The sequence below is a fragment of the Danaus plexippus genome (assembly GCF_018135715.1).
Source record: "Danaus plexippus chromosome 9 unlocalized genomic scaffold, MEX_DaPlex mxdp_26, whole genome shotgun sequence".
NCBI classification, from domain to species: domain Eukaryota; kingdom Metazoa; phylum Arthropoda; class Insecta; order Lepidoptera; family Nymphalidae; genus Danaus; species Danaus plexippus.
In genome coordinates, this window is record NW_026869848.1 from 3,993,118 (window position 1) to 4,008,589 (window position 15,472).

Sequence of the window (15,472 nt, forward strand, 5' to 3'; positions counted from 1 at the left end):
TTGAACAATACTGAAAGCGTAACTTCGTTCTCATAATCAGGTAGGAAAAAAATATTATAATCGGTTTAAATTAATTTTAATTATTGAGATCTAAGACTTTCGCGAGTATACATTTAAATGAAACTAATATTTTTTTTTTCGGTTTCGGTCACTTTGCTGCAACCGTGATCACGGGCAGACGGGAGTTTTGTTAAATAATAAAATACGTGTAGTAATCCGAAAAGTATTAGTTTCATTTTAATTTCAAATATTGTAAACGGTCGTGAGTAGTTAGACTAACGATATTTAATAATACAAAGGCAGGCAGCCTGCGATGAAATAATGTGTCGCCCGCTCGATAGATATACAATTAAAAATTAAATAGCTAACATTTACATGCACTTAACTATTCTGATAATAAAAAAATACTATTTCTTGCAAATGATCGAAGCAAATAGAATATCGTCTTAATGTACCAGATGTTTTTTTTTTTAATGAATTACTTATAAGTTGCTTATTCAGTAATTAGTTATAACTATATTAAACCATGCCCAGGTATAATAAAATATTAAATACCAGTAGAGTTGGTGTTCCTGTGTCGATGACATTGCCGTTACTCACCTGAAACATAAAAAAAAACGTGATAAGTCTTCCGATAAGTCAAAAATTACTTTGCAAATTAACTACAATATAGTCAATTCGTAAGGTATATTTTGAATGAATAATGTAATTTGTGCTGATACGTAAGTAAAAAAATCAAATAGAAGTTAGAATAAAATATTGATCTACACGAGCAGCTTATGACTCTGTAGCACCCGGAATATAGCGTTAAATTTGTTTTACCAATTAAGCTATCGCGTACCTAATTGGTAAGGCAACTGGAACACGATATTCCGGAGGATACAGATTCGAATCCTGCTCGAGTCAATGAATTATTCATTCTGTAATACTCATTGAATTTTCATTCAAATAATATAATGAAGCTAAAATAAAATATACATAAATTTAAGTCACCAAAACTGTTGATTGACGTATGTATGTATATATATATGTGTGAAAAACTTAAAATATGTAATCCTTAAACAGTATTCTAGGATGTTTATGATAAAAACATAAGAAGTAATAAAGGTAATATCTAAATCAAGCAACACGATGAATACTTGAATTACAGAAACCGAGGGTATCAGCTAGTTCATATGATAAATAATAACAACATTTGATCGAAAGATAGACAAGTTTAATTATGATTACAAATATCGTTTAAAAATAATAAGCAGTTAAAAAATTTATATCAGTATTTAACGGCTAGTTGAATAATACTAATGATGCGAGACGTTATAACGAATACCTACATTTTACATGGAGAATCATTTTAAAAATAACTCGTATAATATGTTTACTTTAAAAATATTTTTTTTAATATTTAATACAGTCAGTTAGTATAAGAAAAAATCGTAATATTTATTTCAACGTTATGTACATATCCCTATTGTTGTGGCAATTTAATAAAGTATTTTACAATCAAAGTTTCAGCAACTTTGACAAGAAGATCTAAGTAGAAATAACATTGGTTCTAAGAAGGGACAAAAAATATTCTATGTCAGTTCTATTTGTGGCGAAGTTATACATTTATTTTATGTACTCTGCCTACGTTTTCGGTGTTTCCATCGTTCGTTACTTTGATCATCTCGTGTAACTGATACCATTGTTACTTATTGCGTTCCCCATTAACGGACGTACTATAATAATATTAAATTATATTATGACAAAACAAGGCTTTGCCTGCGGTTTCTCTGTTAAAAGGTGAAAGTGCCCTTCATCTACCATGTTTAACGAATATTGTACATCACTTTTATAGTTATTTTTCAGAGTGTTAATAATGTAATAGCGCGAAAGTGAGGTTGTTCATTTGTATCTTACATTTAAATGTCACTTTATAGATAAAAAAAAAATGTTGAAAAAGAATCCATAGCTCAGGTCACGAGACCTGGTTCATTAACAAAAACCGGTATTGTACCTGTTTAAAACCATTTCGATATAGAAATAAAAAAGAAAACAATACGGATACTAAACATGTTAATTAAAAGGAAAAACAAAGTGGAAAAATTACAGCGATGACCAATAATGGAATATAATTATACACGCATTACGCACATTAGGAGTACAATGCACTTAGTATTTATTGCATTAAATAGATTGGAGTAGGGGTTCGCAGTGCAACCGCAGCGGTCTCAGCGAACCGAGCTGGCATCCTACCAAATATCTTCAGTACGCTCATTCGATACCAGTATAGCTTGCACTGTTCACCTGAATCGGAATACATTTTGTATCTTCAAAATGATAAAGGCAACAACCTTCGGGCTGTGGAATGCGCAATTAATTGCTAGTTTCGCTCGTTGCGTTCTCATAACACATAGTTAAGTCTAACAGCCGATATATCATGTATAAAAGAAATGCGGGTTGGAAGATAATGGGACACATAGTCGGAATTTTTAATGGCGATAAATAAATAACTTCGTTCCAAATCAGACGATCAACAAATAAAAAAATATTATTTATGAGAAAAAGACCAGAATAAAAAAGTTTTGATATTCGATACCATTGTTTAACTTTTGTTTTCTATTTCTTGGAAAACTAAATGTCGAACATAAATATACAATGTCATTTGTAGGCAAATTTAAAAACCAGTTTTTAATACTGACGTAAAAATACAAAGATGTTAGATATACAAATATGAGTTAGAGCTTTTTTAAATAACGGATGGATTAACCGTAGCTCAGATATTTTTCTCATCTCAGGTAGAATATTCAAGAAATATAAATAAATATTATGATATACTGGTTTCCGTAACGTGCGTGCGCTGTGAAGCTTGTAATTTAGTTGTTTATAATCTTAGTTCGGACACATTAATACAGGTTCCAGATGCAAGCCCCTTGAAAGATGAAGTACGGCACTATATAAACATTACGGCTCCAGTTAAAACAAAGAGATATCACGCGAGTAACTATAACCACGAGCCAAAAACAACTCTGAACTACATTTTTATAACATTCCCGTAGGTAATTTCGTGTTACGAAAACGTAACATCAAAGTTATATGTTACCGGGCGAAGTGAATCTTCACGCGCTGTTCTATGTCGGAGTTAATTTTTTCCGCAATCTCGTTTACTTAGTCATTGATTGAACGTAAAAGTTTTGGCGATGGCCGCTACCCGCAGCTTGGCATCGGTACGCTTGCGCACGATTAACCAGCCAACAGGTATTTACCAACTGGTTTGCCTTCAAACGCCACATGCAATACTACAGACTTATGCATTACGATATACTTAACCATGGATATGTTCACCACTTACCAATTATATTAATTTCAATAATAGTTATATTAATATAATAAGACAAACAATATCACATAAAAGATATACGGAATTACATTCGCTCCAACAGAAAAAATACATAATATATATAATAAATAAATTCTAATATAAAAAAGTTGACCAAGGGCACCTTTAAAAATATATAGCGGAATTATTTAAAACAATATATTATAAGATTAAACAGTTCCGTCTGATTATCATTAATCAAGTCTTATATAAAACTTTGAGAAAAATTTTAATATCAAATTAAGAGTAAGATAACAAATAAAACACGCGATTTACTGTCGACATAATATTACAAGCGGGTTCACGACATGACATCAGGAAATCCGTTTGAATAACGTTCAGGTCACATTCATAATAATAGAAAAATAATATAACACATACCTACTAATGTTTTTATAGTCGCATAATATTTTACAAAGACGTACAAATATAAATAAAAAAGATGTATAAATTTCGTTTACAAACTGGTCTAAACGTGAACGCGCCCACCGTGTATCACATTATCTGCGATCTTTAACATAATACATACAACATACATGTGTAGTGCTTAAGACGAATGGACCACCATCATAGGCATGCTGTTTGAATTCCTCACATAGTTTAAGTAATGTTTAAACGGTAGCGCCGTAATGTATTGGATGCTGCGGTTACAAACAGCCTCCCAGACACAATGAAAACTTGACATCGCATGTCATGGTTTACTAAAAAGCTGGCAAATTTTTGTCTATGAATCAGTTTTATCAGTAGTTTAGCAAACGTTACGTTGTAAATCTTACTGAAAACATTTTTTCAAATAGATCTATTCTGTCATAGTAAAATTGCTCTCGATTCCAGTGTTATATTAATAAATCGCTCCCATTATTCAATGTCTGTGTAAGATTTGTATTAAATATATACACACTTTTTCATTTCAATTCTGCTTTTCCTTTATAAATCGATGTTTTTTTTTTTTTTAGCGACAAACAAATTCAGAAGAGGCACTAACTAGATATTTTTCACAATTCATTAAAATATATAAAAGATTTTTCTTGTTTATTTTTAATAATTTGTTCTGATAATAACCAAAGACTTTAATAAGCAATAAAAAGAACTCGATTCGTTTAAATTTACGACAAAAATTCTTTAGTTATATATATAACTAAATGTTCATATTCGTTGAAATTTTACTTTCGCGGACCACGTGTTCTGTAATATGAAATTATTATTTGTAAAACCTACGTACAACACAAACAGAATCAATTTTAGCTATTTTCTGGACGTCTTATTTCATATTTGTATCATAAGGAGCAATTAGTAAAGCATTTTGTAGCTCACCTACAATTTGATAAATCTTTTATTTGATTACTTACTTTAAATATAAATAAAATCTGTTTTAATTTTTATAGGATATTTCTTGAAGAAATATAATATTTTTCAACCATCTCACCTTGATTTGATTAAAATTTTAAAATGACAATATCGACATGGAGGGAAAAAGATTGGGTGTTCCCAAATAATCCGTTTCTTGCAGTAACAAACAGAATGTATCCAACCCACGGGAATAAGAAAATTTTAATCCATTATACAACGAAATGGATTTATTTAAAAACATCAGTACCGGGATTGAATGAGTAAGCTTATGATACGAATTGAAAGGTTTAGAATCAGTTCGTTGGTTTTTTAGAATACGAATATCCATTGAGAAAGCTTTTTAATATCTTTTATATACATATATGTAATTATTATATAATAAAAAATAACAAGATAAATTTATTTAATATATTAAATATATGTTATCAATTAAAATTAAATGTATGATTAAAATTAATATACAATTTTAATAGACCAATTACAATTATTTGTGCTAATGTAATTGGAGATTTTTATAACAGTTATTACTAAAAGCGTGTCCAGTGACTTTATTAATTAAAGACTTACATATGTAAGAGTGGGTACTAGACGTGGCTTCCGCGTTTGAGAACTTTAAGTGTAATTGCGCCTTTTGTGATGGGAGACGCATATTGAATAACGAATATTCAAGCATAAAACTACGGGCTGTTATACTCGGTTACATATAATTGATTTTTGTTCAAGTCAAGACTTGAACATACAGGCAGGTTTATTTATACTTCTGAGTTATTATGAAGCTGTCATATTATTAATTAGAAGTAATAAAATATTGGTTCGTTATAAACATTTCCATATACAAAGGAATGAATATAAAATAAAATATTCAAAGTATCTATAAATGTCGCCTTTTGTTTTACCCAATCACTTCATAGCGTGACCTCCTTATCTGTTGTAAACAATGCCTTTAGTTCTCTGAACTGAGATAGCAGGAAGACGAGTCGTAAAATCCAATCAATACACGTATAATTGGTTTCTTACTACAATTATGGAATTTCTCAGAGCATTGCTAGCATCCATACAGAAATGTTATTTAGAAGGATTTGCTTTTAAAGCGCACCAGCAAGGGTTGTGCTGGATAGAAGACATCTGCATGCATAAAATGAGAATTTAAATTAATGACAGGTACATATACTTTTATAACGTATTTTTTTGTAATGTTTAGCAGTTATAATGTATTGGATTGTGAAGAGTCAGATAAAAAAATCTCTGAATATTGTAATTTTTTTCTGGAATTTTCTTAGTAACACAATTCTTAATATATATAACAACAACAATACGAACGATTACACTTTTTTTTCATTTTATTATGAAACAAAGAAAAATCTCAAAGACTGACTATAAATACAAAAGAGAAAAGTCAAGGTTAAGCTGTCAGCATGTACCTACGAGATATCTCGTCTACAACAAAAAAAAAATATTTTCATAATTAAAAAAGCATGATGGATACGAACATTTTAATATTTTTAGCGGAGATGTGTTACTGGGACACAACCATTTACTGTTAGAGTTAAGCCGGACAGGATTTATCATTCGATAGTCAATAACATTTCTTAATATTGACTTACGAGAATCAAAGCTAACCAACCGGCTTGCAAAATGTACAGATATAAGTATGAAACTTTCATTTCCCAACATTATCTGTTTGTACAACAACTGTATACTTACATATAAGATTTATACGTAATTCTATTCTATTTAAGTCTAGAATATATTTCATAACATATAAACTAATTAAAATATAGATTAAAAGTGTTTGTTCATCTAATATTAACCTCTGTTAAACATTATTCCAGTCACTGATACGATACGTTAGTTAGCGATAACTCTGTGTCTGACATGGTTTTTGAACAGCTGCCAAAATGTCTAAGACTAACGTATAATATATTAAGAATATATAAAATCAGATCAAAATAAAAACTAACACTCAGACACCCGTTTCCCTATAGACGAGCTTACAATTAAGAAAATAATAAAAGTGGTAATGTTTGACTTCAAATCTAAAATGCAAGGAAGTAGACATCATACTTTGAAGATACCGTAGATGATAGCACTATAAACGCTTAACAACCGCAACGATTACTTTCATATAAATAAAAACTTAACTGCATTTTTCAATCAGCCTAATTTCTACCAACCATAAATCTATCATCGCTTGTATGTATGTATGGGACAAAGACAAATGAACAGCGCTGCATCAGTGCAACCGGAGAAAAATGTACACAAAGAAAGTAGGCAGCACACTCATTTCACCGGGTGACATCAGACAACGCAACGAACACTAGCGTTTTCCTAAATGAGATGTATTTCATGACAGTATTGTACAACCGTTCATATAGTATATATGACAAATATTAAAAAAAAATATAAATTTATCAAATGGTTAGAAAGTTTGTTTGTTTCATAGGAAATTATCATGTGATGTACCTTTCAGACATGTTACCTTTTGACCCGTTCTCGTCTGTCATGTTTTTTTAGGTCAAGATATCCTAAACAACCTTTACCTTCACAATTTAACAAATTTGATTCTTGTTAGGGTATTTATTTTATTTAATTATAACTTTAACAAATCATCGACCTTATAATTTATATATAAATAATAGTAAAATACAAAATAAGAAAGATATCTCCTGTACTATGTCCACATGTACAAACTTTTTCTGTATTTTCAATGGATATTTTAAATATGCCTGTAATGGCGTACGCTTTCAAAAGCGCATATGATTCTTCAAAAGGCGTAAGTATTCTTTTAGCAGCCTTTGTTGATGTAGTCCTCTGAGCTTTCCTTGGCAGAGGCACAAAATAACACTTTGTATGATAAAAACATGTAACAGTTGTTTAATCTTGATCATTAACATTATGACTACGTTTAAATTTCACTGACTTATGAGAGATAATATTTAATGCTATGAATTATTACTTCTCAATACTTTGTTATCCTTAAAATTTCAGCTTAAGAAAAAGTTCTTCACCAATACCATTGCTTGATCTTTGAATAAATAGATTAAGCCTTTAAGGTACTTACTAATTATCTCTACAAATAATATAAATTAGAAGAAATTTGTTTTGTAAGTCACATTTTAACTACGGCTCAGTGGGTAGGTGGGGTAGGAGGCTAATTGGAGCTCAATTCTTCTTAATGAGGGACAAGGGTCTTTTTAAACACAGGCTAAGCTTTCTTATACTCCGTACCTTCAAAGTTGAAAACGAGCAAAATAAGTAATTCATTAAGAGTTACATGAGGGCGGGCCTGTGTTGCGAGCATTAAATTAATTTGTAACTTTCTCGAAGCGAACACAATAGGGCCGCCATTAACGGCCCCGGGATGCGAAAAACGAATTATAGGGAAAACCTGTGAAAGCTTTCGTGATAATACCACCACAACCACCCCTGGGAACCAACCAAGATGGGATATCTCGACTTGTACACCTATCGACGTCTGGTCTGATGTTAACTTTATAATTAATGTATGTTTAAGTTTCCGAAGTATATTAAATTATTAGCGTAACCAAAAAAATTCCATCATTAGTTCGGTCACGGTTGATTTCTAAAGGTCGTTTATCTTTAGTGTAACAAATTTGGCGGTTGTACAGATACAAATCTAGTAAATCTATCTGATCTATTCGTAATAAACAAATTCATATAATAAAAATATTTAAGTATGATACACCTGACCTTTGTCTTATTCTGCATATTAAGATACTCTGCATTGGATTTCATTAAAATCAAATTAGCAATTCAGACGTAAAAAGCTGTCGAATAGAAAAAAATATTTTCTAATTTTTATTGTCAAAAAGGATTTATTTGTAAAATCCGTACACAACAGAAAACAAACCTTTTTGGGATCGCCTTCTCCATTTATGTGTGAGAAAAATTATTAGTATTATAATTCTGTTTGTTGTCTTATATAGAGTTGATATTAAAATTAAATCCAAAAACATAGTCATTTGAAGTACTTTTTTTTTCGATTTGTTCAATGGTAGCTGCATGCTGATACTATAAGATCAAAGACCACAATATATCACAAATGTTTTGAAAATAAAATGAATTTAAACAAAGATGAATCCTACGAAACTTTTTTTACTATACCCGGTTGCAGCGAAAAAACTATACAAATCTCGTAGAGGCAGTCCGACTCGCACTTGACCGTTTTCTTTATATGTATCTACTGTTTACAAGAATAGGTCAAGCATAATGGACACACCGCTTGTTGAGTAACTATGACAAAAATGGTAATGTTGAATTTAACCACATAAAATATTAAGGAGCATAAAAGATACGTACAGGATTACTTATTCTAAACGAAATTGTATCATGGGGAACGTATTTCAAAGATTTCATTTCTAATTTCATATCAATATGTTATCTTAACTAACAATAACAAAACGAAAGTAGTTTTCCATTCATAATACAAGTTTAGCTTAGTCTATATAAGCTGCATGAAAGCTTATAAATGCATGCAAGCTGCATGAAATAAAACACATATTGTAAAAATATTGTAAATTATAAGTAATAATACCTACAATTTAATTAGATTGTTATAATACTTCAAAAGATGTTTCGCATTCAATTATACTATAATAATTCAGGGGTGGATTTTAATAAAAAATATATTTTTTAAATAAGTATATGGTAACAAATCTATGGTGTATATATATATATATATATAATGACGCTCATTACTAAGGATAACATATCCTTTGGAGCAATAAGGAACCCTATTTGCCTGGTAATAAATCACTTTTACTATAAACTATAAACTCGATCAACCAATAAAATTTTAATGAAAATCGTCTCTTCCTCACCGAACACAATTTCTAGATAATAGAATTGCAATTTTATGTTATTTATGTATGTAAAAATAAGGTAAAAGAGGAAGGTGAAACTGTCATTGTTTCGCGACCTTTCAAAACAAGAGGTCTACAGAATATTTAATTTATTTATGGGAATTATTTTTAATTTGTCATTTCATCGCCTCAGTTATAAACAGAATGAAATCATATGGACGTTTATGTTTGAATTATTTGAATAATTTAGTACTTTCATAATTGGGAACTCGACTGACGTTAGATGGAACGAGTTAATTTTAGGTTTCCTGTAACACTGGGGCTAGCACCGTTTGGTAAGTGCATTCAAAATACATATAATATTTATCTTTTATATATATCATTCTAGATGAATCACGTGACTACGTTCCTGTTTTGTTATTTTACGTAGAACTATTGTTGTATTGTCAATTCTAATAAAGTGACACGAATAATTGTATTAACTTTCTTACAATGAAAGTTCCTTAAAACCTGTTCAGCCGTTTTAGATACTAAGTGCGAAGAAATAAAATGATAGTTGATAAACAGTTGACAAAAACGTTATATTAAAATCTTATGTATTAAAATTATAATGTATTTAAATAGCTTATATATACACTGGACACCAAAAATTAAAAATAGACAGCCAAATTCTATACTAAGTACATGTGATTAAAATAATTTGCTCCATTATAAATTGTCGAAATAAATATTCCCTTAAGAATTATATTCCAGTACTAAGTAGAAGTTCTTTAAATAGAAAGTAAAAATAATAAATGGTTTTATCTGAACGTCCCTCGAACGTCGCAATTGTATAAGACGACGTTACAATCACGCACGATTAATATAAAGTGACACTATTACTTGACTCGGTAGTACCTAAATGTATCATAGAATACATATACATATATACTAATGTCGTTACACATCGTAACGTTGCATCCACGGAGATATGGTTACGTAATCCATATTGTATACTAAAACATAGGTCCGATTGTACAATGAATATTCAATTTAGTTATAAATTAAGCATTATCATCCTTGATATTAGAAGATAGGGTTTAAAATCATATAACGGATATTTAACATGACGGCAAAGGTTAAACCGTTTACTGTGTTTGTTTCAAAGAAATAAATCATAATTAATTTAAAGCAATGTACAGGGAACCTTGTCGGTATACCGAAAAGTTTTCTCGGAAGTCTCGACAATGGTTACCTGGGATTTGGGAATAACGTTTAACTGTCCTGGTTCGGTCCCAGGTAGCGGAGCCGGCTGAGGTATCCTTGTCCGTGAACCCTTGAGCGGACAAAGGACGGTATGTGAATAATTCGGTTTGTTATAGACTTCAGAGTTCACCTTGAAGCTCTGAACTGTAAACCTGTTACACTTCCTTTTCTGCCATTGTTATTTTACATACAATCGCTAAAAATATAAAAACACACCATCAGTTTGATGGTCTCAAAGTTTATAATTTTGAACCTAATCTTCGAGTGCTGCATTTTGTACAGCAAATAGAAAATGGTTATATGAATATACGAAACACATTAAAAAAAAAAGAATAGTATCAAATTTTTGACTAAAATATAAAATTAAAATAAAACTAGCTTTATTTAATTCTGAGTTAGCAATAGAACGAGTCAGAGATTGACAATTATTATTAATATGAATTCCATAAAAAGGCGTTTTACTTTTCGTCAACTAAAGCCGTACTCTGTCTTTTAATTATTCTGCGAAAATAATATTTCTGTATTATAATTCCGTAAATTTGAGCAAAAAAAATATGTTAACGTCTATATAGCAAATTCTAAGAATAGTATAAAAACTATCTTGCAAAATATAGCCAAAAAAATATGTTCATTCGTATTATAAAACAATTAGTTTTAAACTGGCCTTTGTAAACTTATCATCATATTTATTGTAAGCGGAGGTCACTCGAAAGCTGGTTATTATTTAAAAAAATCGACTAGATACTTATACATTACATTAAACACAATACAAAAGGTCAAGCCTGTAAAAACAATCAGATACGAAACAAAATTAAATGTGAGTAACGTTAAAAAATTATTTAACGAATATCCAGGACATAGTGCTATTTAAATATACCGTTTCAACATTTCTTATTCTATTCTATATCAAAACTATAAAGATGTCGATAAAACGGATTCTATCGTAAACTTTTCATCGATATCGATAATTTGAATGCACCATAAAAGATACCGACGTTATATATCGAACATTCCCAGGTTGTGTCAACAAACAAGGAATCTAAAATAACCGTATCTGGCCAATGTCTTCGCTATTCGAAGTCGACTTCGTATATTTTTGTAAAAGAAGTGTAAATTAATAAGAAATTTATGTCGCTGAGTAACTCGAACGGAAGTCTTTCCTCAACAATGGGTCGTTCTAAAAGCCGGCACTTTATTGCTTTCAATTGGTTTGTAAAAGAATACATAGAAACAATATTTTCTAATACAATAAAAAGTATTATATAAAATTCTTTAACTAATACCATTGTACTGTTATTATTACATATTTTGATGACTTGTTTGTTATTCAAAATCTTACAAACTAGGTTCTGGCGTCATTACATTCACACCCCAACAGCCTTCCGTGAAATTTTTAATTATTTGTATATATAATTTATGTAACAGAACATTTGTACGTCTTCCTTTATCTTAATGCAATACTCAAATTATACGCCATTAGAATGCGATTTTCAAAGTAAAGTGATCACTCCAAATGTTGAGCTTATAACTTGTTTAATCTCAAAGGAAATCACCATCCTTTGATCTCTGTTTTAAGCTCCAGTAAAAAGCATCTGCTCCAATTATCATAAATTACAGCAAATTCTGTAAATAACATTCATCATTGGTTGAAACAAATGAGATGTCACTGTTTTTTTCATTAATCAGTTTTGGCTCACAACAGACAAGGCGTAAGCTTATATTTCAAATAAATCTGATTTATCATCTAAATTCTAAAGAAATTCATAAATGAAAAACAAGATATTTCAACTAAGGTAATAATTATCCTTTATATGATATAAGTATATTTCTATGAATTTTATACATTTTGTTATAAATTTAACAAACGAACTGATTATATAGAATGTGAAAATGATCGCAATCGTTGTAGTTAAGCCGCACATAGGTGAATTAACATAAATTATAATATCAAGTTATAAACAACAAAATACACGATCAAAAAGTATATGATACATCTGTTGAAAATATAGCAACACTGAAAATATAGACACATAATAATAACAACATATTTCAATACAGGCTTCAATTTATTCACAGCACTATTAACAACAAAAAATGAGAAAAAATATATATGATTTTTGTTAAAATTATTTCACTAAATGGTTATTTGTGATAAAGATTTTTTCGGTCATATATCCTCGTTTTTTTATATCAGAAATATAATAAATAAACATTTAGTCGTACGTCGCATTGCGAGCGAATAGCAACACCAGTCTCAAAACTAACTACAACTTTACACGCCGTATTCATATTAAATACTTTTAGAATAATAAAAAAATAAAGAAATAAGAAAGATGTCTAACAAACGACTTTTTTTTTTACAAATTGTCCATTTAACTCATTATGTTGTTACGTCTTATAAAACGATCAGACAAACTACACTTATTGAAACTAGATGTCACAACTATACCCTATATTGCGTTGGTATTCAAATTGTAATTAATATTGAAAACAAATATTTTTATGAATATGCTTATGCAATGCAAATGATAATAAGTATTTTTTTATAAAATCTACTTATTTTGTTATGGAAAAAGATGTTACTAATTATTTCAAACAACAAATACTCAGTTGGCTTTCAAATATTTTGCAAACGTTAGTGAAGCTATTACAAAACTCAATTACAATATATTTATTTAAATATTATTTTCCATGGAAGCGAATAGATTCTTTAACATGAACATTCCTAACATTCCGTAGTCAAACCGATAGTTTAGTCTTCGAAGTTGTTGAACCATAATAAAAGATTTTACAATGACATATATCATTAAATATATACATATATGTAGATGACCTACCTACTATGATTCCCGATTTAATATTTTTTGTCTCTTTTAGATATGCGTGAAAATTCCTTCACAAAAGGAGACTAGCAACAATAGATTCATTCACAGTTCAATGTCACAACAATGAATCGTCTGGACCGAGCTGCTATACGAAACCACTTTATATTAAAATTAATATAACGAACAATATTGTCTTCATTTTAGCTATACACTGAAAACCGTATTACTATAATGTGGACAATATAGTAAACCTGTTTATAATATTTTAATAACAACCACTGCAACTTCACGCGGCACCTATAACTCATTGTTGTTGTTGTTTAAACAGATTACATAGAATAAGTTGTTTTCGTAATTTTTCTATCAATGTCATTATAAAATTTAATATTAAAATTACGGGTAGCACAAATATTTTCATAAATTCAATTCAAACTTCTTCCAACAAACAACTCCATGCGCCATCAAATTATATTTAAACTTGTTCGTGCGAGCTTTGCGTATATTAACACAAAGATATATCATCTTAAATAACTTTCAGCATTCTCAACGGATAAGAAGTAAAAATACTCACAGGATAGTACATCCCCTGCGGCGGCAAAAAAAAGGCCCCTGAACCCCACAGCTTGCCGTTTATATTTACTTTATGTTGCACAAAAATACACTAACTGAACGCCAGACGACTAGGCGTTAACTACACACCACAAATATTATAAACTCGAGGTAATCATTAGTATGTAATAATATTAAACAGTGAATAATGTTAAGCAAAATTACAAAATTTAAGGTTATGTAGATGTAGCGCGGAGGAACGCGCTATAGCACTGAAAGCGGTTGACGTCGATGTGCAACAACGAACGGGCACGCGTGGCGACTCAACGAACCCATGCGAACCGCCATCTGCATGAAAGAGATGGAGAGAAGATCCGAGTGTAGCCGGGATTTGTGAGCCGAGAGAGATGGCGTCCTTTTCTAACATGTTAAACACTAGCAACAATAACTGATTCACTTGTAGTGACGATTTTGTTTATTTCAAAAATTTGTGTTGTCTTAAAGTAATGCAAATTCATTTATAATAAAGATATTACACGTTTTCCACTAAAACAGTTTTGAAATGTTATGAGAAAATTTGTTAGTGTTAATTTAAACCAACACTTATTCCTAATAAATGTTAATTGTACATGTTTTTGAATACATCCTCAATCAGATTTTATAAAAATCTCGGTCGATAGTACAAAACAGCTAATAATATAAAGAAATACTCTACAACTGTTTATTAAGTGGCTGAATAGTGAATGAGCGAGAGAGTAGCAACTTTATCTGAGCTCTCCTTCTTACATCCCTGTCGGTGAGCCGAGAGGTGTTCGGATCAATGAAATGCTCCCAGGCCCCCGGGCCCCAGTCCCGGCCTCATCCCAACTTATTTGTTCGGTGATCCGGGTCTCATTCCACTATTCTTGAATACCGCCTAACATATACGGTTACTATCCATTCGATACAAATGCATTGTATGATTCATATTTAACGTAATACGAATTTTATGTACAGTTTACTCGTACTTATTACGTTCAGTGACCACGAAAATAAAAAAAAATACTTATTCTTCTATTAAAAAACCTGCTAAATGTAGACTGTGTTTTAAAATCTATTTTTTTTAAAACGTCTACATATCTTATGAAACACTAGTCAAAGTGGAAAAATCTTTTAAACAGTTAGGATTTAAATTGAAATATAATTGAAACAATTCTTATGGACTTACTACGACTAGAGAATACATTTTATTTCAAATCCCAAAACAATTCGTCGATGATTGATAGAACATCTGCTGTACTGTTAATACTTAATGCGCATCTGTTCGAATTTTCCCACCGCTT

The 15,472-nt window shown here is 30.3% G+C and overlaps 1 protein-coding gene across 5 annotated transcripts in view; it reads right to left on the reverse strand.

Annotated features, from left to right (window-relative positions):
* Positions 1-14,494, reverse strand: part of LOC116767297 (RNA binding protein fox-1 homolog 1-like) — a 37,854-nt gene extending 23,360 nt beyond the window's left edge. For 4 of the 5 annotated variants that reach the window (XM_061527526.1, XM_061527525.1, XM_061527529.1 and 1 more), the window contains exons 1-2: positions 14,173-14,493; positions 556-600 (exon numbers count right to left, since the gene is read on the reverse strand). In XM_061527526.1, coding sequence (XP_061383510.1) covers positions 556-600; positions 14,173-14,184 — 57 coding nt within the window. In that variant the 5' untranslated portion in view covers positions 14,185-14,493. Of the gene's footprint in view, positions 1-555; positions 601-14,172 lie in introns of all 5 variants that reach the window. The other variant, XM_061527528.1, reaches the window with a different exon arrangement.
* Positions 14,495-15,472: the final 978 nt, after the last annotated feature.